Source organism: Drosophila albomicans, chromosome X (assembly GCF_009650485.2).
Source record: "Drosophila albomicans strain 15112-1751.03 chromosome X, ASM965048v2, whole genome shotgun sequence".
Classification (NCBI taxonomy): Eukaryota; Metazoa; Arthropoda; class Insecta; order Diptera; family Drosophilidae; genus Drosophila; species Drosophila albomicans.
In genome coordinates this window covers 7,916,789-7,944,394 of record NC_047627.2, presented here as the reverse complement: position 1 = coordinate 7,944,394, position 27,606 = coordinate 7,916,789, and the positions used below count along the sequence as shown (strand labels likewise).

Sequence of the window (27,606 nt, the reverse complement as noted above, 5' to 3'; positions counted from 1 at the left end):
ATCTCTGAAAATTTGGTTGCGATCAGATAAAAAGTTGTGGAAGTTATTAAGAAAATACTTTTGTATGGGCAAAAACGCCTACTTACTAGGGGTCTGAGTTCTTTTGGCCGACAATCTGGCACATTGTGCCGTCTATGGTATATTTTGAATGGTGTACTATATCGATATACCAAATATACCATTTGGTATATTTTTAGTATTTTTGCAATATATTCGGTATATTTTGAAAATGATACCGCAATATTTTGCCTTTATTAAAACTGGGTAGCGGGTATCTCACAGTCGAGCACACTCGACTGTAGCTTTCTTACTTGTTTTTTAGCATGATCAGTCAAAATTTCCGACATATTTTACTCTGCATTTTGTATAATTTTATTTAAATAGTCAGCTTCTACTTATGATCATTTTCCTATGCTTTTCATCTTCAAGGAATTATTTCTTACTTTTTTTCGCACTTTAGCGTATTTTGGTTTTTTTTTTTGTAAATTAATATTTTCAGTTTTCGAAAATTAATTTCTTAATTTTGTGACTTTTGTCTGATTTTCATAATTCACAATTTCTTCATTTTGGCTACAACTTTAATTTGTATTCAACATATAGTATAACATATCTGAGTATGATTCTTATTTTCGTAATTTTATTTTATTAGTTTTGTTGTTAGTTCTCGTAACTTTGCCACACTTCTGCCATGGCGCATTCATTTAACTTAAGCAGACCCTTGAGTGCCATCGCAGACATTAAGTGAAATATTGCAACTTCTAGCAGACAGATAAGTTTCTCCACACATAACATACTTATAAGTTATTAATAGTTATGTGTGGCATGTGCAAATTCCCGTTAGTTGTTTAATTATGCAATCTGTCGCATTTCCCACAAAAAGAAAAGCACGTGCTTTTTTCTCTCTATGGCAGACAGTCGGCATGATTGTTGAACTATTGTGGATTATCATCATCATCTTCGCCATCATCATCATCATCATTATCTCGCTGTCAACATCATTGCATTTTGTCTGTTAATTCGCACAACGAATGCCGTGTGCAGCAGACTGCGAAAATGGCAACAGCAAAGCCAAAGCCAAAGCTAAAAGCAACAGCAGCAAGTGCGAGTATCGTAAACACTTACGATATACGACAAACAACGGCAGCCGACCGGCAGCGACTGTTGCTGCGACGCCAGCGTCAGCGCTGGCAGCGACAGCGGCAACAACAGCAACAGCAGCGACTGCGACGCTGGCGTTCTACGTTTTGAGTTGTTAGTTGCGTTCGAACTCAGTCATAAACGAACTGTTACGAGTGATGGAAGAGTCAATACGGTGGCTGCAAGCAAAATCCCAACAGCAACAGCAACACCAACAACAACAGCAATAGCAATAGCAACAACAGTCAATGCAACAACGAACAACAATGCAACAATATTAAACGCTATTAAAAAAAAACAAATAGAATCAAAATCGTTATCGAATTTGCCAAATCGTGTGTTTTGTTTTTGAATGTGTTTTTGTTTTGTTTTTATGCGCTGATCCAATCGCTTGACTAGTCATTGCAATTAAATACAAGTAGCTGACGTTGTTGTAATTGCTGCTGCTGCTGTTGTTGTTGTTGTTGGCATTGTTGTCATTGCTGTGTAGTTTGCTAACAATCAACTGTTTTTTTTTTTTGCTTGTTTGTTTGACATTTTTTTTTTACCTATGCCCTCCCAAAAGTGCTAAATAAAACTATTTTTGTACCAAGCTGTTAGCTTTTGATACCTAGAAAAAAAATAAATAATAATCATAACAAAAAGTAAACAATCGAAATAAAAGTGAAAAGCAACAATTTATTTGCTCGCTGTGTGCGCGTCTCGTCGTCCATTTTGTCTGTGCTGCCCCTTCTTCCGTTTCCGGCATTCGCAACAAATTTTTGGCAAAGGCAGGCAGGCAGAAGGTGAAGAAGAAGAAGAAGAGGATACAGTTGCTGTGACGCGCGCGCAACAATCAAACAAACTACGTCTCTACTGCCCCCGCGCGTAAACCCCGCCACCCAAAAACAAAGCCATTCTTCCCGCCTCCTGCGTTCCTTCGTGCGAGTCGAGTGCAAAGGACGAAGTGTGCAAAATAACTGCGACATGCGAAACGCGTAACAAAACAAAACACGCAAACAAAAAGGACGCCAAAAACCGAAAAGGACTCAGATGCCATTTCATTCCATGTGACAGTTGAAGAAACCCAAAAAGTAAGTATGAATATTCGAGTATTCAATTGTCAAATTCACACTGAATATCGTTAATTACCAGAGAGAAGCTCTTTAATCCCAAACAAAAAAAAAAAATAAAATAACAAGCAATCAAAACTTTGAGGCGACCCTCTCAAGTTACCAGAAAGACAGACAGACAGAAAGACAGAGCCACTGACATGTCACATGTTACACGACTCGTGTTTTGCGTTTGCACATTTCTTGGTCTTCTTCCATTAGAAAGACATTGGAATGTCCGCTAACACACACACACTTGCTACCTTCGTCAGTATAGTAAAGCAACCCATAGAAGTGCCCACAAAAGAAATGTGCACAAAAGAAACGTTACGAGAGAGAATTGCGAAAGAAATGATGAAAGCGAAAAAGGAAACTACAACGGAAAACTAAAGAAACTAAAAAGAAAGAAAAAAAAAACTGAAAGCGTATACCACAAGTTTGACACAGAACTGGGTCAGTTTCGATGATGAGCCGCTTTTTATTGAGCGGAAGAAACAGGAAGAGAGAAAGAGAATACTGCGATTACAGACTTTGCACACAGTAGCGAATACTATACTATATATGTATGTTGTATGTTAGATCACTGCGATTGCACGTTTCCATTTACAGCTTGTTTGTAGTGTAAATTGATTCTGACAAGATCAATATATCAATAGAATGATCGATTGCACGAATCACTTCCGATTGAGAGAGATAAATAAATGATATATTTATGTATATTATAGAGTGATGATCGATAATAAGAATCGCTAAGCTATGATCGATAATTATAATCGATAAATATTATATTAATATTATTGATTTATAAAATTATATATTGATGATCGATAGCAATAATCGATAAACAATATATTTATATGATCGATAATCATCATCGATAAATATTATTGATTTACAATATTATATATTGATGATCGATAATAATAATCGATAAACAATATATTTATATGATCGATAATCACCATCGATAAATATTATGTATTGCTATCGGGCAATGATCGATAAACAATATATTTATATGATCGATAATCATAATTGATAAATATTATTGATTTACAATATTATATATTATCAATAATATCAGATGAAAAAAAAATGTAATTATATTATTGATTTATAATCGATAATCATACTCGAGAAATACAATATTAATATTATTAATTTATGATCGATAAAATGCATGTAAATGTTTCATCAATAATTCTTTAAAGGCTACTTCATTTCCAAATCAATTTTATTGTGTTATTCCTATAAAAGTTAATATATACACATCTCTGCGACAGCTAAAAAATTATAACTTTAATAAACCTCCAAAGTCTACCAATTTTCATCTATATTACACTGCCGACACCTTAGTCCACATAGTTAGTTATAGCAAAGAAAGATTCTTTAGTTCGAAATTCGAACTTCGAATCCATTAATAAGAAACATTTTTATTCACATAAATGTCATTAATACAGTGACTGCCAAAGTTGTGCGATAGTACGATCGATCTTTTCAAAATTAATTTCTAAAATTCACTTTTATCTTGAATGCATTCAATCCAAAAAAATCACATTTATCGTGCGAATCAATCGCATCGAATAGCTTCTGAAGTATTACTTCAGTTGCTTCTTTGCACAACTTTTAGATCTATCAAACGAAATTTGAATGCGAATGCATTCATAACATGCGAGGGTTGAATATGCCACCTTATTTAATTTCTTTTACATTTTTTTTTTTTGCTGTTGTTTTTGTTATTTCCTAACATCGCTGCTTGGTGGTGTGTTTTTCCGCTGACCCTTGTGGGTGGTTGCTTTGCGAAGGCGCATACGAGTAAATCTACAAGCACACAAAAATAAAAGCGACAAAAAAAAAAAACAAAAACTAAACAAAACAAAAAGAAAACGAAACGAAATGAAACTGGCATAAAAGCATAAAATATATCTGCATACGAGAATATTGGGCTAATGAGGCGGCGACCGGCGACCGACGACTGACGACTGACGATGAGCGACCTCACCCATCAAAATTGCGATCCAAGGGGATGGTTGAGTCTGCCACACGGTTGTTCCGCCCCCCAACCCTGCAACCCTGTTGCCCTTTGAGTCGCGAGGCTGACCAAAGGAACGCGCCCAGGGGGCGGGCACGGGGGTTAGTGTGACCTTAATGGATCGTTAAGAGCAACGCTTTTGAAAGACAATGCTGTTTGTATGGTCACCTTAATAACACTAATCGCACTACCTTTAGGTTTAGGTTAGTTAGGAGGGTGTATTGACTATTCTATATATTTCAAAGCATGGTCACTTTAATTGAGCAGTCACCTTAGTTACGATAATCGATTTAGTTTTGAATGGGGAAAACGTGTAAGTTCTTATAACTTATACTACAACATATGGTCACCTTAATTACAGAGATAACATAATAGTAACCTTTATCAGCGACTATTGTAGTTCCGAAGATTACGCGCTTATCACTTGAAAGTGATCAAATGTTTGATATATGGTCACCTTAATATGAAATATTCTAATAAGCTGCAAATTGATCGACATAGTAGACATTACTTATTCCCAGTTTATGTTCTAAGTACTGTATAAATGGTCACCCTAAAATAACTAGTTTTATCTTAAGCTCCCTATTTTAATAGTTATGGGACATTTCATAGAACCTATCCTAGTTCTTATTTCATATATGGTCACCCTAAAATAACTAAATTGTAGTTCATATCTTTATTTAAATATTTAAGACATTTTTATACCCGCTACCCATAGGGTAGAAGGGTATTATAACTTTGTGCCGGCAGGAAATGTATGTAACAGGTAGAAGGAGGCATCTCCGACCCTATAAAGTATATATATTCTTGATCAGCGTCAACAGCCGAGACGATATAGCCATGTCCGTCTGTCCGTCTGTCCGTCTGTCCGTCCGTCCGTCCGTCCGTATGAACACCTAGATCTCAGAGACTATAAGAGATAGAGCTATATTTTTTTTTCGACAGCATTTGTTATGTTTGCACGCAGATCAAGTTTGTTTCAAATTTTTGCCACGCCCACTTCCGCCCCCGCAAATCAAAAAAATCGAATAACAAGTGTAATTTTAAAGCTAGAGCTACGAATTTTGGTATATACAATAACTACTGTAATAGTTATGATTCCTGAAAATTTGGTTGCGATCAGATAAAAATTGTGGAAGTTATTAAGGAAATACTTTTGTATGGGAAAAACGCCTACTTACTAGGGGTCTGAGTTGCTTTGGCCGACAATCTGGCACATTGCGACGTTTATGGTATATTTTGAATGGTGTACTATATCGATATACCAAATATACCATTTGGTATATTTTTAGTATTTTTTAGTATTTTCGGTATATTTTGAAAATGATACCGCAATATTTTGCCTTTATTAAAAATGGGTAGCGGGTATCTCACAGTCGAGCACACTCGACTGTAACTTTCTTACTTGTTTATGTTGATAATATGAAAACTTATTTTAAACAACAATGTTGTGCAAGCACATATGGTCCCCCTAATAGGATAGGGTATCTGGCAGCCAACCAGCTAAACAAGTTTCCATTGACACTTCGATAGCTTGCTAAATATGTGTCCATCTGGTGCGCTCAGTTCTCATCAATCTCAAGCGCATTTCCATTCCCATTCCCATTCCCAATTTGGTATTCGTATACAATTGCATATCCGGTTCTCAATGTGGGCGCCGTCTCTCTTTCTTGTTTTTTGTTCGTTCAAAAAAGCATCTGCATACAACAATTACACATAAAAAGAGAAAGATAGACATACAAGTATGTTTGTTGCAGTTGCATCGTTGCATCGCATGCAACGCAATGATGATGGGTGTGGGTGCGGTTTTGTGTTTTGTGGCTCTGTCGTTTGTTTGCAATCTGTCATCGGACACTTTTGTGCAACAACTGTCATAAAAGCGAGCAGACAACAACAACAACAACAACAGCAACAAACAGACTGATCATAGAAATAGACAACGCGATCTGTTTGCCACTGAAGATGGGCAATGAACCCGGCGAAGCCATCGCTGCTGCCATGTGTTTGTTGTGTTTACGATGACTTTGATAATATGCATTTGGTTATTGTAAACATGCAACACAGACGCCGATGCCGACGCCGACGCAACTTAGCAGCCAGACAGGTGGTCAGCAGCTGCCACCCACGCCACCCAATTGCAACATCGATTGGCAATAGAGACAGAGAGAGAGAGAGAGAGACGTGAATCCGAGGCTAAAGAGAAGTTTGCAATTAACAAGTGTGCGTTAGTTGCAAAGTTGTGACTTGATTCCTTATATAGACCACAATATATACTATATACGTAGGTTAGAGCCGCAACTGTTGGCCGTCTTTGCAGTCGTTAGCCATCAAATGTTAATGGCATTAAGCAAGCTTTCAATTTGCGCGACAGTGTTGGTGGCAATGTTGCAGTTGTTGTTGTTGTTGTTGTTGTTGTTGTTGTTGTTGCTGATGTTGCTACTGTCGTCGCGAGGGCAAGAACAACACATGCGACAATTCTCAGACGGGGGACAGGGGGACAGGGGAAGCGGCAGCATTAGGCGTCGCTTGGAAATGGCCATGGAATCGCCAGGGCAGAAAGGCGATTGGGGCAACATCATGGAAACAATGTTTTATGTTTGCCGCCTCGTTGCATTTTTGCGGTTTAAGTTGCTTGCTTCTTCTTCTTGCCCTGTTCGCCTCTTCTTTTAATGGTCAGCGCACATTGGGAATACGCAAGGGTGCAGTACCGTTACCTTTAATGCCAAGCCAAGCTAATGGAAGTGCCACTCTTGGCAAGCCCAAGCTGCCCCTGGCAAATCAAGCAACTGCCAACTGGGAATTCATTTGCGCGGCTCAAAAGAAATGCATCCGTGAGATATGCAGACAAACTTGCAGTCAATGCTGCTTCGTAGATTACAAATTCAACTGTTGATTGCAAGTATGACACATGAAAATATTGTGGCAATTATTTTAAATGCCAAATGGAGGTGCAATTGTGCTTAAGATATAAAAGTATCTTTTGCTGAAGATTGAAGAATGTAGCTAAGCAAACCAATGATTAACTTATGGAAGAGAGATACATCTCTAATATGTATGTATATTGGATCTGTCTGTAGTTTAACTTAAGAGCTAATATACTTATTTCAACAACTTTTGCGAGTAATACATTTTCAATATATGCCCAAATAAAGAACCGTAAAAGTATTATTTATGAATATATGAAATAATGTTAATAAATAAACTCTTCAATAAAAATTAAATGCAAAAATTGAGTTGTTAAACTTAAAATTCAAAATATGAATTATAAATGTATTTATTATTAATATGTATTTCTATAAAATATCATAAATATATTTTTCTAAGAGGTTTTGAATGTATTGAGCTTGTAAGATCGAACTTGTAAGAAATAATATCCAACGATTAATATAAATTTGAAAGTGAAAAAATCGCATGATTCAGTTGGCTTCTCAGTTTCAATTTGCATTTAAATTGAACAGCGACGATGTTTAGATGTCGATTCTGGAAGCAATTGTTTTCACTTGCGAATTGTTTTGTTTTGAAAGGCATTCCTCGGGCCATTCACAGCCAGACTGGCTGGCCGCCTATGCAAAAATATGGCACATGACCTCGCAGAAAATAAAAACCAAAAAACCAAAAACAATCTGGCCAAAAGCAACTGCAGCGAACGCAGTGCGCTGGGATGCACTTGCACTCCGTTTAGGCCAGATTAGCAATTGGCTGATGCGTGTGGCTAACGGATAAACGGATGAACGGATGAATGGATGAATGGAAATGGGGGCGTGCAGCATTCGCAATTGTTGGCCAACGGCCAGCAACAAAGTGTGGCAGCAAATTGCAAAATAGAACTTATTTGTGTACAGTACGAGTATAAATACAAATATAAATATATGATGGATTTATGTAGTTTGGAGCTGGTCGAAAGGCGGCCAAATAGGCTGTGTCTGACCCTCATCAATCTGTCAAGATCGCTGAACAAAATCCAATGGATTTTTATTAGAATTCGCCATAAACAATACGAGTATCAAGTCAATCAGTCCGTCAGTCAGTCAGTCAGTCAGTCAGTCAGTCAGTCAGTCAGTCAGCGCTTGCCCCAGATGGTCACAATAAGAGAGCTATAAAGAAAAACATATAGTGCGTGCTTTTTCCTAACAGAATTTCCACTTGTTTCGTTCGTTTCAAGGGCACATATTTTACTCGAAAATTATTTTCATTGCTTGATTTCTAATCTCTGGTATTTTCAATTTTTCAGAACGACCAATTTGCTAACGAAAAGTCTTGAAATTAAACTGCTGCTGCAAACTTAATGACTGATTTTTCTGGAACAGCATTTACCTTCTAAACAAAATCTTTATACTTAACCAAAAATAGAACTCTTTGCTAAGAATGACAAATAATTTAATATAACATTAAGGACTTGTCACTTTTTTCGAATACAACTAAAGTAATATAACTGAAGCCAAGTAGTTAGCTAACTAAAAATATAATAAATATAACAAACGAAAGAGGACCAAGAGCAAGTGGAAGTGGAAGTCGAGCTGGAAGTGGAAGAGAGAGGAATGCAGCGTTGTCCGTATCTGCATGAGATGCGAGAACGTCTATTGGATCAGCCAAGAGAAACATTACAACTCGAGAATATGGAGCGAGCCAATTTGCTGGACAATCGCCAATCGGCAACCGAGTCGCATCAGGTCGGCACCGTTGTCAAGGTAGGGGCTGTTTTGGATGTGCTCGTACCAAGGATTCAAATCGTACTCACACACACAGATACAACATAACATTCACACACACGCAACTCATTCATTCGATCGCATTTCAGATAACATTAAACTAACAGACAACATTACAACCCATTAACAGCCAAAACATTTCAACAGTAACAGTTACACATTGAAAATGCTTGTAAATACTCGTATTCTACTATCTAAATATATACATATATTAATATTTTCCATCTATAAATATATCATTATTGTTTTTGAGCTTTGCAGCCATAGAAAAGTTCAGTTAACCAAGCGTAAATTTGCCAAATGATTGACTCCAAAATTCAAATATTCTGCCCCAAAATCAATACCAAAAAAAAAGAAAGATTTGAGATATGATAATCCTTGCACGAGTTACGGAACGATTCGCCCTTTACTTTGCGTTATTTTGTTACAAGTTGTCAAAGTTTTCATTTCGCAATAAATTGGAATTGTTTTTGTCGCAGTTTTCTTTTCGATTTGATTTATATGGATTTCGCATGCATTCCAATATACATATATCCAAGTGTACAAAATGATGATGATATCATATCTGTAAATATGAAATTCCAATTTATTGTTGTGACCAAAACGCAATGGTTGACCATCATAAACTAATCTCGATTATTTCATTGACACAATCACACACACACACACACACAGCTGCAGGGCGATGGATACCATACAAGTCCAGCTCATCAGCGCACACCGTTAGTGCCGCATGATCTGGGCGAGGATTTCAATTTGGATTTCGATGATGACTTTCCGATCGATGTGCGACGACCAAAAAATGCCAAGTAAGTGTGTTCCATAAGTCCCCAAATCAAAAACTATCCCCAATCATCAACATCGTACACCACCACCCCCCTAAAAGTAAATAACATAATCTGTGTTTCGTTTTTAATCCAAGAAGAGAACAAAAAAAAAAACACCACTATACTAAACTGACAAATACCACCTCAGCTTGAACTTCAGCTTCTACTTTGTGATGATTTTGAGTTTTCATTATCATACTCTCCAATCTCTTTCTATATACTTCTTTGCTATCCCTGAAGATTTAGGCCTAGTTCCTACTACAAATCTATTCCAAGTAGTTGTCATATGTCATCGTTAAAAAAATTAAATACCAAATATATATATCAAAAATCGTGTGTTAACTAATTCACAAGTAATTGTTGCAGCGGCAATCATCCAACGGTTCTGACGCATCCACAGAAAAGGTCAGATTTCCAAATTGGAATTATCCCTAAGATATATACTCGCATATCAATTAACTTACCTTACGATCCTAATTTAGTACATACACTATGGAATCTTGTGATAGAACTCGTACTCAAACTCTTAACATTATTATTTGCCTATTTAGTAGTTGTCTTTAGTCCTCATTCCTATCCGATCAGAACACACACACACACACACACACACACACTGCACACACTCAAAAACCAAAACTAACAGCTTAAGCACCCCGTAACATAAAAAGCTACACAGGGATGGATAATAAATATGTATAATACTTATAGTTGTAATTCCTTTTTTTTTCGCTATTGTCATCGGACTTGTTTGGCAACTCGCCCGATTATAATGTCAATGAACTAACTAACTGAGGTGGAGTGAAGTGAAGTGAAGTGGAGAGAAGTCGACGGAGGCACATTGCCTTACATTTCCGATTATGTGTCGGCATTGTTAAGCAGCATGCAATTCCATCTGCACAACTCTCAATCTCATTTTCTCTCTCTCTCTCTCTCTCTCGCTTTCTCTCGGTGGCACATAAAACAAATAGTCAGCGATTCGGAAGGAAAGAGGCATAAAAATCGTTTATACAATGCGCGTTGCAAGCTGCAACCATGTAAGTTGAAGAAGTTGCAAACAAATTACGCAACTTGACAACTGCCAACGAGCCTTCTTCTTTCACTTGGCTGACTCTATGCGCTAGAGATGTGAAAAAGTCGTGACACGACTTGTTAATAGCTCAAGATGTTTATTGCTATCATCTCTCAGCCTCTCAACTGTGCCCCAGAACTGACTACCACAGTCGCAGTCACATTCTTTTTATGTTTTTTTTTTTTTTGTTTCGAGTCATTGTACGAATGACTTACATTTGGCACAACATGAGCCAAAACTATCAATACATGCTCTGGGCACTAAACTTTTCAGCCGAGAAGTTGTACAAAAGTCCTGCATTGCAGACTGTTTATCGACCTGTCGATGGCCTAACCTTGTGCCAAACATCCCATACTCCCTATGCTCCCTCTATATTCCCTATATGTATGCCTATTTCTGGACGAAATGCGACGCATGTTTAGTTGAGTGCACACAAGGTTAATGCTTCGCACCTTTAATCCAAGGCTCACGTTTTTTACACCGCTTTTAATTGAAGTTATTTATAAACAACGTAACAAACAACGTAAAAAACCAACAGTAACTCCCCATGGTCGACCTTTTTAAATGAGCGATGGCAGACCAAAGACCAACGGCTATTAATAATCGCGCCCCTCCAACGTATTCTTGTTGTTCTCTGAGCATATGTTCAGTGTCATCAGCAGGCCAAGTAATTTTAGCCAGATTTTATCAACGGTATGCTGAATCAACCCTCGGTTGTAAATTAAAATTAGTAATGGAGATAAATGGAGAGGAAAGAGGACTGTGAAATTATTTTGTAATAATTTATTATATTAAGTTATGTTGAGCAACAAAATGGTTAGGAAAGCGCATAAGTAGAAATGGAGGTAGTCTAATAATTATTACGATCTACGAATGATTTCAATATTATTAAAAATGATTAAAAACAAGTAAGAAAGTTACAGTCGAGTGTGCTCGACTGTGAGATACCCGCTACCCATTTTTAATAAAGGCAAAATATTGCGGTATCATTTTCAAAATATACCAAAAATACTTTAAAAAATACTAAAAATATACCAAATGGTATGTTTGGTATATCGATATAGTACCGCATTCAAAATATACCATAGACGGCTCAATATACCAGATTGTCAGCCAAAGCAACTAAGACCCTTAGTAAATAGGCGTTTTTGCCATACAAAAGTATTTCTTTAATAACTTCCACAATTTTTATCTGGTCGTAACCAAATTTTTAGGAATCATAACTACTATAATTATTATTGTATATACCAAAATTCGTAACTTTAGCTTTAAAATTACGCTTGTTATTCGATTTTTTTGATTTGCGGGGGCGGAAGTAGGCGTGGCAAAAATTTGAAACAAACTTGATCTGCATGCAAACATAACAAATGCTGTCGAGAAAAAATTATAGCTCTATCTCTTATAGTCTCTGAGATCTAGGTGTTCATACGGACAGATGGACAGACACACAGACGGACAGACGGACATGGCTAGATCGTCTCGGCTGTTGACGCTGATCAAGAATATATATACTTTATAGGGTCGGAGATGCCTCCTTTTACCTGTTACATACATTTCCTGTCGGCACAAAGTTATAATACCCTTCTACCCTATGGGTAACGGGTATAAAAATCGGATTCGAATTCGAATATTAGCGATGTTGTAAAACCTCTATTCCCTTGAGGTGTGCTGACAATGATTACGTCCGATCCCAAGCAAATGAATTTACTTTATTATATTATGCTTATAATAATTATTGGCATAATTAGTTAAATAAATATTCGTTTATTTTCACAACTTTCTAATAATTGAAATACAAAAGTCTTAGATAAAAATTTATTCTGAATTTTAAATAATATAATAAGTGACTAAGGGAATGATAATAAAATATTCAACAAGAGACTTATAAAGTTATTATATCCATATTATCATATTGTCATTCCAAATAATAGAAGTTTATTATAACCCATTCAGATAACTCCATAAAGTCACTTAGTAAATTGATTTGTTGAGCTTTCAGCCCCTAATAGCTAAAGATACCACAGACAATGAGTTGAGTGATAGTTAGCCAACCCCAAAGCATTGTTTTGCCACATAAATCGTTGGCAGTCGTAGCGCCCATCTGGATATTAACATTATTTAGCCTCGATTTGCTCAGTTCTTCGCGTTGTCCAACTGTGACCCCCATCTTTATCCGGCTTACTGTGTGCACTTACTTCCTTATGGCTGGGCGCGGTTTGCTTCGACTTTGTTTTTGTGTGCGGTTCATATCATATTTTTTGTTCTTTCCTTTCTTCTTCATCTTCTCCTACTCCCTTCCCTTTTTCTTCTCACTCCTCTGTCGTCGCCCTTTTGCCGTGAATCCATCTCACCCATCGCCAGGCTTTGTGCATGTCATTCAGTGCACTGCGACGCAGTTTGTTGGCGACTCGCGACGCAAATCCTTTTTGTGTGCAACCCCTTTCCAGGACACCTTAACAAAAAGGAAAAGAAAGCAAAAAAAAAAAAAAAAAAAAAAACAGTAAAGCACCCTACAGCACAAATGACTCGGCACATCGATGCGACACGTGAATGATACGAAAGCTGCAGCGCTCGGGCAAGGGTCGCAATTGCCTTGCCGGCTGTACGAATGGGAAAGCAAAACAGAATGCGAAGTGTTGGTTGTTGTGAAAAGCGCACAAAACAAAACTACGCAAAACACACACGAATTGCGGTCGCAGCAGCGAAAGCCGAAAAGGCGAAGCGCAACTTTTACGATAACAAATTCGGACGTCGACGTTCTACGTTCTGCCCTCAAGCAAACGGTATTAGCAGCATTTGCCGTCGACGCTGACGCTAACGTCAGCGTTGCTGTTGCGTGTACCGTAAACGCTGCTGGCAGCGAACAGTGGTGCAAAAGCTATCAGAACAAAGTGATAAAGTTTTCTAACAATCTTCGATGTAAGAAATCGTAATAATAAAATTCCGTCAAATGTATTCTTTCATTGATTTTATACATTTATATTTTAATATTAAATATAAATATATTCCATTTCAATCTTCTGCAATTTAACTATGACAAGTTTTTGATAATACCATTGAATTACGATATTCCAAGGTTTTACAATGCATTTTGGCATATTGGAAGCAGTGTGCAATTCATTTTACCGTGTTTGACATGCCACAAACAAATTCAATTTACTGCTTAATTAAAACTTTGCAGCATTATGCACAATAAACAGCAATAATATACACCAAGCAATTAAAGTAAATCACAGCATAGAATACCTTCAAATATAGGTATTGAATACATTATCTTTTCTAATATTTTATGATATTCAATAAAATTTCTAAAGTTCATTAAATAAGATCAATTTTTTCAAAAGAACTTCGCTGAAGTTTTAAAAAAATAATTAAATAAATATAGAGAATTTGTTATATTTTGTGGAAGTCAAAATATTTCTAAAATTCGAATAAATAATATAAATTTTACTGAAATTAAAAAAAGATAATCTAAAATTGTATTTATGTGAAATTGAAATATTTTTGTTATATATTCAAGTGAACCACGATTAAAATTATTAAGTTCTTTTGCTTGCAACTTTAGTGAAAATTAAAACGAAAAAGTTTTTAGGTATTTGTGACATATTTAACAGCCATGCAAATAATTCAATTAGTTTTTCATATGAACTTTCACTGAGTTTTCGTGGTCGTGCAACCACTGTGCTTTGCCTTTTACACTTTGTGGGGTTGTCTCTGGTCGGACACGCGGCACGTTGAGGCATCGCAAGCCGTAGCCAATGTGGGTAATTGAGTTTTGGGCTGTTGCTTTCAGTTAACTGACAGCTCGGCCTTCCGTGCTTTCCTCCCCTCACCGCCCCGCACATCCCTTTGCTTGGCATTCCTACTGCGAACTTCGTTTCCTTTTTTTTTTTTTTTGGTTTAGTATTCCTTTGATTTTGTGATTCCGACTGGCAATATGTTGTGGGCTGCACTTTGAAGAATGCAGAAACACCCACCATGCCATGAGTCGCAACCTACGTCGCAACCCTTAAGCTTCGATTGCTGATGGATGCTGATGTCGTGGGAATCGAAATACGAAATGCGAAATACTAAATACGTTTTGCATGCTCAGCGCAAAAGTTGTTCATTCACACAGAGAAAGTGACCCATTTCTTTCATTGTGTGTAACTAACCTGCGACACCCTGTAAATGCATCGCATAGTATGCAAATTATTGAGGCACCCTGTTATCGCGCACTTTGCATCGACTGAACCTGGCGAACAAAAGGCGCTGGCAACAGGAGCAAGCACAGCAGCTAGCGATAAGCTACTCAGCCAGGAGGCAAACACACACACACACACATGCATGTGCACACACCTTCGGTTGCAAATCTGAAATGTAAACGGAACTAAAACCATTTTGAGCTTTGTCAACAAGCCGAAAGCGGAATGCGGATGGAAGGAGGAAGGCAAAGCGAGGTGCTTTGCAATCACAGCCAAACGAGTCATTAACATGTCAATCAAAAAAAAAAAAAGAAAAGAAAAACAATAATAACAAAAAGAAAAGGCAAGGCAAAAAGTAAATTCAACGCTTTATGCAAATAATAAGAGCACACAAAACTATGCTCGATGAATGGCAACAGAGGCAAAAAGAAAGCAGGAAAGAAACAGAATGTGTCCTACTTTCTGGCATACTGGCTGACTGGATGCTGGGCTGAATGATGTTTCCCCTACGCAGAGAGAGCAAAGTAAAGCAAAGAGAGAACGAGTGCGAGAGCGAGAGAGTTGGACAGCGCCGTGTGAGCGAGACAAGGATAGAGAGCCTGAAACAATAAGGAGAGGCCTGGCTTTCGTTTTGGCTTGGCCTCTGCTATCCAGCTTAGCATCCAGACAGACAGAGATTCGGCGCAAAAGGGGCGGCTGCTGCTGCTGCTTCTGCTTCTGCTGCTGCAGCAGAGATAGATTTTTGAGCATCGACAGAGCAGAGCACTGAGGGCTTAAACCGAGACGAGCCTTTTCAGTTGTAGTTGGATAGTAAAGGGTCTTGGACGTGTTATATACAGCGTTCGCAAGGTAGCCAAGACTCACACACACACACACACACACACACAAGCACTTGAACACACACACACACACAGCAACTCAGAACTCATTGTATGAGTTAGTTTACAGTGAAATATATACAGTCTGGCTTTCAAATTAAAGACGCACAAAACAATTCTATGCATTTTTTGTCAATTTTTTATTGTTCAATTGCAAATTTACAATTGTGAAGTGTTCAACAAAGTGCCAAAGAAATTGTGATTAGACAGCTAAAGAAACGTTTTTGTTCGTGTGAAACAACCAATTTTTTCTTTTGCATATTTTTTGAATTCATTTTTTTGCCTGTGCATTGAAATGTAAAGTTTTTGAAACAATTTGCTGCCTTTTGGGGTATTGCAAAAATGAAAAGGAAAAACGGAAAAAATCGCAAAGAAAAAAGCAAAGCGTTGGGCGCGCTAAAGATTTAGCCTCTCCTGCTTTTTGATAGCACCGGGCAGCAACACACATACAAAAACACATACACAAGTGAGAGAAAGAGAGAGAGAGAGAGAGGAAGAGAGTGCGCGAGAAATACTACATTTTATGCAATGTATACACGGTTATCAAAGATATGTGTACTAATACATATAAGTATGTAACTTTGCAATGCATACACACATACGTATAAACAGACTCCACTCTCGCTCGCTCGCTCTCTCTCCCTCTCACACACACACAAACTCTCTTGATCTCTTTTGGAGGCTGGAGCTTTGGCTTTTGGAATGCGTGAGCGAGGGTTGAAACTTTTCGTGTGCGTTGTTTACTTGCGCTCAACACCAGAAGCAGCAGCAGCAGCAGCGGAGAAGAGAGGTCACTAGGTCGCTCCGGGACACATTCCAAAGCAACAACAACAACAACAACATCGATAACAAGGAGAACAACAACAATAACGAGAGCAAAGTGCTTCAAGTGCGGCTTAAGCCTGGCGCTTTTTGGCCACGCCTCGTTTTGCCCATTTGCCAAATGCATTTCAAATGCGTTCCACACACGAAAAAAAAAGCTAAAAAGAGAGAGAGAGAGCAACACACACACACTCTAACACACACACATTCGAACATTTATATAAGAGAGCGCGATTAAGAACAACAAAAGATTTGTTGCATACTTTCGTGCGTCGCATGCAACACTCGAGCTGCAAATTGTTTCATTAATATTTCATGCCACAGCCAAACGACAACGCCACACAAATAGTGTCAAAAACAGTCGCGCGTGTGAAATCTCGCAACTAACTAAAAATAAATACAAAAAGTGTCGAAAACAAAGCAAACTAAAAAGAACAAAAAAGAAAAAAAAACAACCGGAGATCCAAGTTAAGAGATCCAAGGCAGCAAAACGGAGACCGACACGGAAACGGAGCAAATGGGCGGCGGTGAAGTGAAGGTCGCTACCGTCGACGTTGAGGGCGGCGACAATATGGCAACTCTGCCGGTGTCCCGTTCCCATACCGCCGGCAGCACCGACAGCGCCGAGAAGAACAATGCGGCCAACAAGGAAATGGAGCTGAAGAATGTTATGCCACAGCCGTTGCAAAGGTGCGATAGCGTTAGGGAGCGAGTAAGACTGAGAGATGAGAATGTGTGTTTGTGAGAGCAAAAGAGAGAGAGAGAGAGAGAGAGGGAGCGAGAGCGAGAGAAAAACTCGTTTGGGTGGACACTGGATGCTACTCAAGGCCGCCAAAAGTGCCAGGCCCTCCTTTATATACAAAAATACAATACAAACACACACACACACACACACACGTATAACAGTTAGATACACACACAAGCACACCTATCCCAAATAAGAAATAAGAGCTTCATTGTACATAAGCACCAACAACTACTACCTTTTACCTATACAGATATATACAGATATATATAGTATATAGTATATGTGTATCCTCCATCGCAATGTTCACACTTTGTTGCTACTATTACTACGACTGACATTTTATAGTAATAGTATTCCACACACGTATATACATCAAGTTGTGTACAGCAAAATGCCGAAAATTCATTGACCCCTCTCTCGATTAATGCCAGTTACTCTCCGTATTTGTGTAATCCCAGTACCGAAGTCAACTACCAAATACCCTTATTCTTAACATATAACAAACAGAAAAACAGAAAAACAATTGTCTCTCAACGATTGTGTCGTCTTATAGGGTTTGCTACACGTTCAAGCCAAATCCAAATAAGCACAGTTTTATGCCAGCGAAAATAACGGTGCAGGGCACATATCAAACCAATCCGATAACGGGACCAATCGAACTATGGTAATATGCAAACAAAATACAAAATCCTCTTACAACTACCACAAATCCTGTCAATTTCCCGCTACTCCAGAAAAAAGTGACACTTTGATAAAAAGTATTTAAGAATCTTGCTCTAGACTGTTTCAACGGCAATCGCTTCGCTTCTATATTTCAATTTCTATATTCAGTATTCATTCAGTTGTAATTAAGATACATTTTATATCTATGTATCTATGTGTTTGCCACACACACAAACACACATTTACACAGACGCTTGCAAATGGGCGTTGAAGCGAGATGCTTGTTTGCCGTTGATGTTTCTAACTGGGTCAAATAATGCAAATGAGTTGCAATACGCTGCAAGCGCACAGTGGGGCAAGTGCTGTGCAAAGTAAAAGAAAAACAAGATTATAATAAGTCGAAAAAAAGTTTCAAATATTGCAGTATTTTTGAACATAGTTTTATACTGCAGAATTTGAGAATATTTGAAAGTTTAGTAAAATTACCAAATAGAAATAAATATAAAATATATAACACGAGAGTAAATTACTGCAACTAAAGTAGAAGTGTAAATTACTGTAACTATAGAATACATAACTTAAGAATAAATTACTATTGAAGTATATTTAACTCGAGAGTGAATTACTGCAAACAAAGTATATATAACTGAGGAGTAAATAAGTGCAAAAACAAAAGTTTAAATTACAAGTTGTTTTGGCAAGCAAAGCTGTTATTTATTTAATAGCTACACTCGAGCTATACTTTTGTAACCCACTGTGGCTATGGTACTTACTCATAATGGGCATTGATTGGCATCGCTGCGATGCTGCATCGAGTATTGAGTATCGAGTATCGAGTAAAGTTCTCATGTTTTGGTGTCTGATGATAGCTAATTAGGTATGCATGTGACTAGGTTATGCACTCGAGCAGTCAAGCGATGCTCTCAAGAAGCATGAGACACCACACACACACACACACACACACACACACACACACAAATACTTTGTTAGCAGCACACTTAATAGAGAACTACTTTCAAAACTAGGTACGAGTAATTGACACTAACCCAAAAGCAAGCCACAAACACGCACACACTTTGCTTTTGAACTGAATTCCAGTTAACACACACATACACATATACTCATATGTAGCAGGTTATGAGCAATTTGTCTTTGGCAAAACAAATAAAAGGAAATTGCAATAGAAACTTTGCTGACAATTTGTCTGCTTGAAATTCATCGCCACAGGACATCGCTCTTCATTGTAACCAGCCTGGTGTATGCGATCCTCTTGATAGTCGTCTGCATTGCGTATGTGATCAGCGATGTGACCACACACCGACTGCCGGTGCTCTACTACGAGACGTTCTTCACGTACCTCTACGGCACCAGCATACTCTTCCTGTTGTACGTCTTTTGTTTCCTGCTGCAGGGTAAGCGCATCTCTTCTCCAACATTTAATCCTGCCCAATCAGTCCTTCAGTGCGAGTCCTTCTTTCATATTTATCTACGAACATACAGAGAGCTCTTGCTGTAATGGCGGCAATGGCGGCAGCAAACCGAAACCACAGCCCAAGGAGAAGAAATCGAAGAAAACGAAGAATGCAGATCCAGCCGATTCGAAGGATGCGAAAGGCTCTAAGGACTCTGGCAAAGCTGCCAAAGGCGCCGCATATCAGGTAAGATTTTTTTAATACTTAAAAGTTTTCTCATTCTTTTGATTACAAACAAATATTTTTCGCAACAAAATCGCGCGGAATTATGGTATTAAAAATGGGATGATTTACTGTTCAAATAGTTAAGAATATTCTATCAATAAGCACTAAGGAGTTTCGAGAATTATTCTAGAACTTTTTAATATTATTGCATATTTGTTTATGCTTCTCTCAGTGCTGAAAAGAGTTGGGAATATTGTATCGATACGCTTTTAGGAATTTCCAGAATTTTCTTTATTTTATGGCACTCTTAAAAGCTTATTGAAATTTCGAGAATTTACTAGTAATAATATTAATATTATTGCATTTTTATTTAAACTTTTTTCAATGCTGATAATGCAATGAATTTATTTAACTAGAATTTATTTATTTCTAAATTTGTTGTGTTTCTTCTTAGGCTGAAAATGGTGGAGAATATTCTCTATATGCTCTATTTAAATAAGCTTTATGAAATAAGAGAAATATTAATAGGCACTTTTATATGTGATTTTCTAAATTGCTTAGGTTTTTTCCTTATTGACTTTTATTAAACTTTTTAGACGTTTCTGGTAGTTTATTGCTTGTAGATCTGTTCATTGAACTTTTCTAAACTTATTTCATAATATTTGACTTTGTGCACCTTTCTTCTTTCCTTTCATAGAATTGTACCGAAAACTTATCTCACAATTTCAAGCAAAACTCATTTACTATATAACAATGTGCTAAAACAAAAAAGTGTAGAGAAGTTCCTTTGCAAATCGAATGCAACCTTCGGTTGTTGCACTTATTGTTTGCGCATACATTTTGTGTGTGCAATTGAATGTGATTTATGTCAGGGCTGCCAAATGAATGGGGTGCCAAATGAATGTGTGAGTGAGTAACTCATAAATGCAATAATGTAATAGGTGATGGGGAAGAGGGTCTGGATTAACAGACCCACGTTAATTAGATGACGGCGACGAGTTTTTGTTTTATTTTTTTTTTTTTTGCTTGTCGAGTGATAAGGCCACATCAATTAAGCTGTACATATGAATTTTGCAGCTGATTCAGCTGATGTATTCGAAATATATGTTTTGTATACTACATGTCATTCTTTTGTATTGTTCTCAACTTGCACACAGGAAGCACCCGTGGATGCCGAGGTGGCCGTCACCCCGAAAAATGTACGCAAACGGAAGACCACGCACAGCGATCTCACGCACGGAAGTTTCTTTTTGCGCGTCGGTGCCATCGGTAAAGCCACAATTGATCACAACTGATCGCAATTGATCGATGGATAAATCTTGAATCGATAATAATACTCTATCTCGCTTTTGATATGTTTTCGCTTGCAGCTTTTGGACTTGGCGCAATGATCTACATTGGATTGGAGTTTGGATCGTTCTTTGAGATACCATTCGATTCGCCATGCCATCACATACTGATCGGTGTCAATCCCCTGCTCCAGATGATCTTCACCTTCATGCAGATGTACTTTATATTCATGAATGCACGGGTAAGTCGATTCAGTTCGCTTTTGGGGCGCCTAGTAGTATGATACTCCAATTCTCTAATGTTAAAAAAAAATATGAAACTAAACACTGTAAGCCTACAACTAAATACAAATACTATATACCAACTACCAACTACCAACTACTACTACTACTACTACTACTTTAATCTACTACTACTATTACCTACCATCTACTACTACTGTTATTGTATGTAAAACAATCATGAGTACACACTGAAAAAAAAATGAAATAAGAAACGTATTAAAAAGCCATCCAAGTCCCCGTCCAACAACGGTCTATAATTGAGGTTAGTTTTAAGTTTAAGATCACGTTCAACTCGTTTGCCTCGAGCTAGAAGCGAGCACACATAGCTGACGCTGTTGCAAATCGTTGCAGACTCCGATTCAGAATGCAAAAATAATACAAAATTAATTCCCTTTTTGAGGTTATGACTCTGTTACGATTTGCTCTTATACCGTTAATTGTGTGCGATCTTCAAGCTGTGGTAACGATCACAGATTAACAATTTCTAGTTAATAGGCACGGTACGGTCACACTGTCTCGTTCTCCACGTCTCCACGTTCCTCTCTCTGTCTCTCTCACACAGTAGTTGTTATCGCTCGCTATTCGCAATTGGCGTGTTAATTGGCAGTTAGTTCAGTTGAGTTGATCATTATATCATTGATTCGCGCATTCGCATTCGCATTTTGCATATATCTACAACTACAAAAAAATATATATTCATCTATCAGACATTTCACTTATTTGTTTTGTTCGCTTTCGCTTGAGTGGCGCACTAGTTGTCTCACTCGCACTCACACACACACATACACACAGAGACTCACGTACACATTCGGCACAGTCGAATCGCAATCGCCATCAGTTATCGGTTATCGTTTTGTATCGATTGTAGCGCAGCTTTAGCTTTCACATTAATCACAATTCACAAACACGTACACGCATTCAAATTTCATTCATTCCATTCATTCATTCCATTCAATCATGCAATCATTCATTCATTCATTAAAAAAAAAATATACAAATTTTTCGAAATTGTGCAAAGTACTTAGTTTTTTTAATGAACCATTTTTGTGTACATAATCCCACCAACAACTCCGCCCCATTCGCGATCGCAGACTAGGCCACCATTTCAGGTACGATATACAACTCATTTTCTACTCTCTACATACTCTCTCTACTCTCTACTCTCTAACCATACTACCCTACTTACAACGCTCACATTGCAACACATACACATATAAGATGTATAAGCTATATTTGTATGTGTGCGCTAACTTAATACTATAATCATAATTAGCTTTAACTAAATTTATGCTGTAATTAAGGGTTTTCGGGATGTGGGTAATATTTAATTATTAAATGCTATATACAAATTGCTTAAGTCGCTAGAAGTGGCGACACGTCCTTTTCCTTAACAATTACTCTTATACAATTACTCTTATACTCTCTCTTATACATAAACATATACTGTAAATACTTTGTACTTGTAAGCTTATCAAAATGGTTCATCATACTCAAAATTTGCCACTGCGCATTGCATTCTCTCTCTCTCTCTCTCTCTTCTGCTGCTTTGCTGTCTCTTTCTCGTTTGCAGCTCAACATCCATCGCTTCAAGGTGATCGCTCGCTTTGGTCTAATGCATGTGGTGGCCACCAACATTTGTGTGTGGATACGCACGCTGGTCAAGGAATCGCTGCTAGAGATCACGATCTATCATCAGAAGCGCGAAGCTGATCCCGATGCCTCGTCGATCGCTCATTCGATACGCCAGCATGCGTTGCGTCACGCTGGCACCGTGCTCCGCACCCATGCCGGACCGAACAGTGAGTTCGAGGTGCTCGATGGCGAGGATCTGTTGCCCAAGAATGTGTACAAGAGCGACAATGTGCTATCGAAGCTGGTGCGCAACACTGTCGATGGCATCTCGAAGAGTTTGGGCATGGGAGGCAGCAGCAGCGATGTGACCAGCACCGCGTTGCCCAGCACAATATTGCCAACAACAACAACAACGACCACAACACGATTGCCATACACAACACCTGGCTATCAATGGCACAGCACTACTATGGCCCGCAAGCTGAAGAAGTTTATCACTAGCACCACGGCTGCGACAAGCACCGTGGGTTCGAGTTCGAGTTCGAGTTCAAGTTCGAGCACCGCATTCCCCAGCACGATCAGCACCAGCACCATGACCACAAGCACCACCATCGCCAGCAACAGCCCCAGCAGCAGCATTCCATTCGACCTAAGCACGACCAGTGAATCACCCTTCAGTGGCCTGCAGCGCATCCTATCGAGCGCTGCATCCGCCGCCTCATCATCCAGTTCAACGCCCATCGATGTGGCCGATAGCACATTGCCCGCTGCTGCCAATGCCGATGGCGGTGCCGGCAGCGTGTCGTCATTCCTCAACAATTTGGCCGCCGCCTCCACGCCCAGTACAGCGGCAACAGCCGCAACTGCCACAGCAGCCGCCGCCGTTAGCAGCAGCACTGAGGGTGCTGTCAACATTATGAATAATCTGTTTGGTCCCGGCATGGAGAATAGCTTCCAAACGTATTCGGATCTGTCGCACGATGAGGCCAGTGCTGGTGGCGGATTGGTGGCATTCGAGAATCTGGAGAGTCTGGACAGCATCTATCCGGCGGCGTTGTCTTCCAACATTGGCACACTCAATTCCACCGCCTGCGGTCGCATTGATATTATGGGCACGATTGTTTACGATTCGGCGCCGTATCTGTATCCATTCATCATTGAGTATTCGTTAATTGGCGCGGTGGTGTTGTATGTCATGTGGAAGCACATCGGTCGCTATCCGGGACGCATGAACGATGAGGATCTGGAGCATCGGCTCGAGGTGATGCTGTCGCGTCGCGCCGTTGCCATGGCGCAGCAGGCACGCTCCGGTCGCGTCGATTGCGTTGGCTCGTCGAAGGGTCTGTTCTTTGGTCTGTTGCTGTTGGTCGGCGCACTCATTTGCTTGATACTCTTCTTCGTCTTGGTGCGTCATCAGCAGTTCTCGCTGTTGGCCATTTATCTCGCCGATGCCAGTCACTGCATCCTCATGGCCTTTGCCATACTCGCCATCATCATTGGATTCATCAGGTGGGTTCAACTACTATATATACATAGCTTGCACTCTTATTCACAGGTATTTCCTGCCCTTGTCTCGAATGCAATTTGTTTTCAATTTTCATTTTAAAAATATTAACTACAATAGAATATGCAAGATGCATAATATCAAGTATCAAGTATACGTAAATTTCATTTCATTTTAAAATAGGTATATCAATGATTTCAAAACAAAACCAAATTCAACAAGGAAACTAAGTGTGCTCGGCTGTGAGATACACGCTACTCATATTCAATAAAACCATAGTCTATAAATATACCGAAAATATATCACAAATTAGTAAAATATACCAAAGACTATATTTGGTATATCAATATTAAGCTATGTACATTCAATGTTTTACAATTATACCAAAAATATACCGAAAATATACCAAACGATACTAAAATATACCAAGGACTATATTTAGTATATCAATATTAAGTTATTCAAAATTCAACAAATATACCCAAAATATACCGCTAAAATACTAAAATACCAAAGGCTATATTTGGTATATTGATATTGAGCTAAATTAAATAAAGATAAAAGACTATATTTGGTATATCAATATTAAGCTATGTACATTCAATGTTTTACAATTATACCAAAAATATACCGAAAATATGCCACACGATACTAAAATATACCAAGGACTATATTTGGTATATCAATATTAAGTTATTCAAAATTCCACAAATATTCCAAAAATATACCGCTAAAATACTAAAATACCAAAGGCTATATTTGGTATATTGATATTGAGCTACATTAAATGTTATAGAAGTATACCGAAAATATACCTAAAAATACTAAAATAAAGATAAAAGACTACATTTGGTAAATCAATATTAAGCTATTGTGCATTCAATGTTTTACAATTATACCAAAAATTTACCGAAAATATACCACACGATACTAAAATATACCGAGGACAGTATTTGGTATATCGATATTAAGTTATTCAAAATTCCACAAATATTCCAAAAATATGCCGCTAAAATACTAAAATACCAAAGGATATATTTGGTATATTGATATTGAGCTACATTAAATGTTCTAAAAGTATACCGAAAATATACCTAAAAATACTAAACTAAAGATAAAAGACTATATTTGGTATATCGATTATGAGCTACATTCAAAATATACCATCGTTTACAAAATATACCAGATTGTCAACTGAGACCCGATCGCTGTAGGACTATTTCAGTACTGATTACTTCATTATAGTGCATTATAATTTTTTAACGTTTTTTTGACCAATTTGAATCGAAAATTTATTAAAAGAATATTACTTTCTCTTATTAGTTAGATAAAGATGCAAAAATACTAAAATTATTTTCATTATATTTAATCTACCACGATTTGAATTACTCCACAGAGTCAAGAACTTGAAATTCCGCTGCGAGGAGCAATCGAATTTGAATGACATTTTGCTGCGCATCTCGGCCTTTGGCCTGTTCACCTATTCGGTGTTCAGCATCATTGCCGGCAGCCTCAAGGTGCTGGAGAGTGAGCCCAGCCTGCTGGTGACGACCACGGGCGGCGTTGCCGTCTTCCAGGTGATTCTCCAGCTGCTGTTCATTGCCGATGTGTCGCGTCGTCGCGTCCATTTGCCGGAGCACGATCGCAGCAAGCCGGGACGCCAGATCGTTACCTTCCTTCTCATCTGCAATGTGGCCATGTTTGCCATCTACACATTCGAAGCTCAAAAAGTATTCGCCAATCCTGTAAGTAGATATGTACGTAAGCGAGACTGAGTTAAGTAAGACGATTAACGCTCTCGTTCGTTCTATTCGTTGTTTGTTCTTTGTTATTCTCGTTACTCTTTTTAGAGTTATTTTATAAAGTACTTTAAAATGTACATACATATGTATACTATAATCACTCTGAGCTGTACGGATCCTTAACTAGATCAATTCTATATATTTAAACTGAGTTCAATTCATTTTACAATGTTTGTAACTTTTTTCCTTATTAAGAAAATAAATATAAGTTAAGGACTTGCAACAATAAATTCAGCTTATCTGCAAATTCGAATCAATTTAACTAAATTGCACATTCGTCACAAAGTTACACCGAAAAATTCATAAAATATATTTTAAATATGAAATAAATTCAACTGAGTTACAAATTCTTCATAAATTTGTATCAAGAATTATTTATTAGGAAAGTTCAACATTGAACAATATTTCATTACAAAATAAATTCAAATTCAAATTCATAGATTGCCAATGCTTCACAAATGTATATACTATAGAAAGATATTTTGAAATGTATCTTATAGTAACAAACGACAGCTCAGAGTTTGAAATGCATGTTTCGAAATCGATGTATAATACTTAGTCACAGCTTTTAGTTTGTTGAATGTTGTGAACAGTGTGTAAATTGCATGTTTAATACTTTATTGAACCCGTTATTAACGTTAACATTAAATTGACAAACTCTATGCGAATCAATGCAGGTGCAACTGGAGTTCTATGGCTTTGTGCCCTGGTCGATCATTCAGCGCATCACACTGCCCCTGTGCATTTTCCATCGCTTCCACAGCGCCGTGACACTTGCCGAGATCTGGAAGACCACCTATAAGGCGCGATTGGAGTAAGCGCTCTCTCCACCTCCGAGCTGTTCGAGCTGCTAAAACCCAGGCGGTTTTCAAATGCACCAAAAAACAACAAACAACAAAAACATAACAAAAAAACCGAAAACAAACAAAAAATATAACCAACCAGAAAAGTAAAGAAAACAAAGCTATGAAAAACTAAAATTTATAGCAAACCGAACACACGAATGAAAAACAAAAACAAAAAGTTGAAAGTTAGTTTCTAATTGCATATTATACATATAACATATTGTATATGTATAAACATAAATTTTTGTTTTTTAGTTACGCATACGTATAGGTTAACTAAGTTCGAAAAATGCGAGAAAAACACAAGAAAAGAAAATGAACATGAAATGAAATACGAGTTGTAACAAAGAGAGCTAACTCCCAAAGCGAAACATTGGACCATTGACGCCCCCAAAAAAAAATTTGGTGGGCGTGTGTGTGGTTGAGGAACAGCAAGAACCAAACTTTAGAGCGTATAATGGAAATGATTGAAATGATCGATCCGTCGATCAAACGATCTTTATTGATGCTAA

General features: G+C 37.9%; 1 protein-coding gene across 16 annotated transcripts; it reads left to right on the top strand.

The window, feature by feature from the left end:
- Nucleotides 1–1,276: 1,276 nt before the first annotated feature.
- Nucleotides 1,277–27,272, top strand: LOC117568249 (proton channel OtopLc). 16 transcript variants are annotated; one of them, XM_052004485.1, is made up of 14 exons: nucleotides 1,277–1,312; nucleotides 1,703–2,210; nucleotides 8,492–8,948; nucleotides 9,645–9,778; nucleotides 10,163–10,201; nucleotides 18,051–18,161; nucleotides 19,388–19,572; nucleotides 19,661–19,818; nucleotides 20,955–21,066; nucleotides 21,168–21,328; nucleotides 22,463–22,480; nucleotides 22,942–24,452; nucleotides 25,844–26,204; nucleotides 26,927–27,272. In XM_052004485.1, exons 3-14 carry the CDS (start codon nucleotides 8,799–8,801, stop codon nucleotides 27,065–27,067), a joined length of 3,081 nt encoding a protein of 1,026 aa, XP_051860445.1. In that variant the 5' UTR covers nucleotides 1,277–1,312; nucleotides 1,703–2,210; nucleotides 8,492–8,798; the 3' UTR covers nucleotides 27,068–27,272. The 16 variants fall into 16 exon arrangements, with proteins under 16 accessions (XP_051860445.1, XP_034104731.1, XP_034104702.1 ...); XM_052004493.1 differs by lacking the exon at nucleotides 1,277–1,312 and having other exon boundaries at nucleotides 1,724–2,210; nucleotides 8,492–8,930; XM_052004487.1 differs by lacking the exon at nucleotides 1,277–1,312 and having other exon boundaries at nucleotides 1,725–2,210; nucleotides 25,844–26,192.
- The last annotated feature ends 334 nt before the right edge of the window (nucleotides 27,273–27,606 follow it).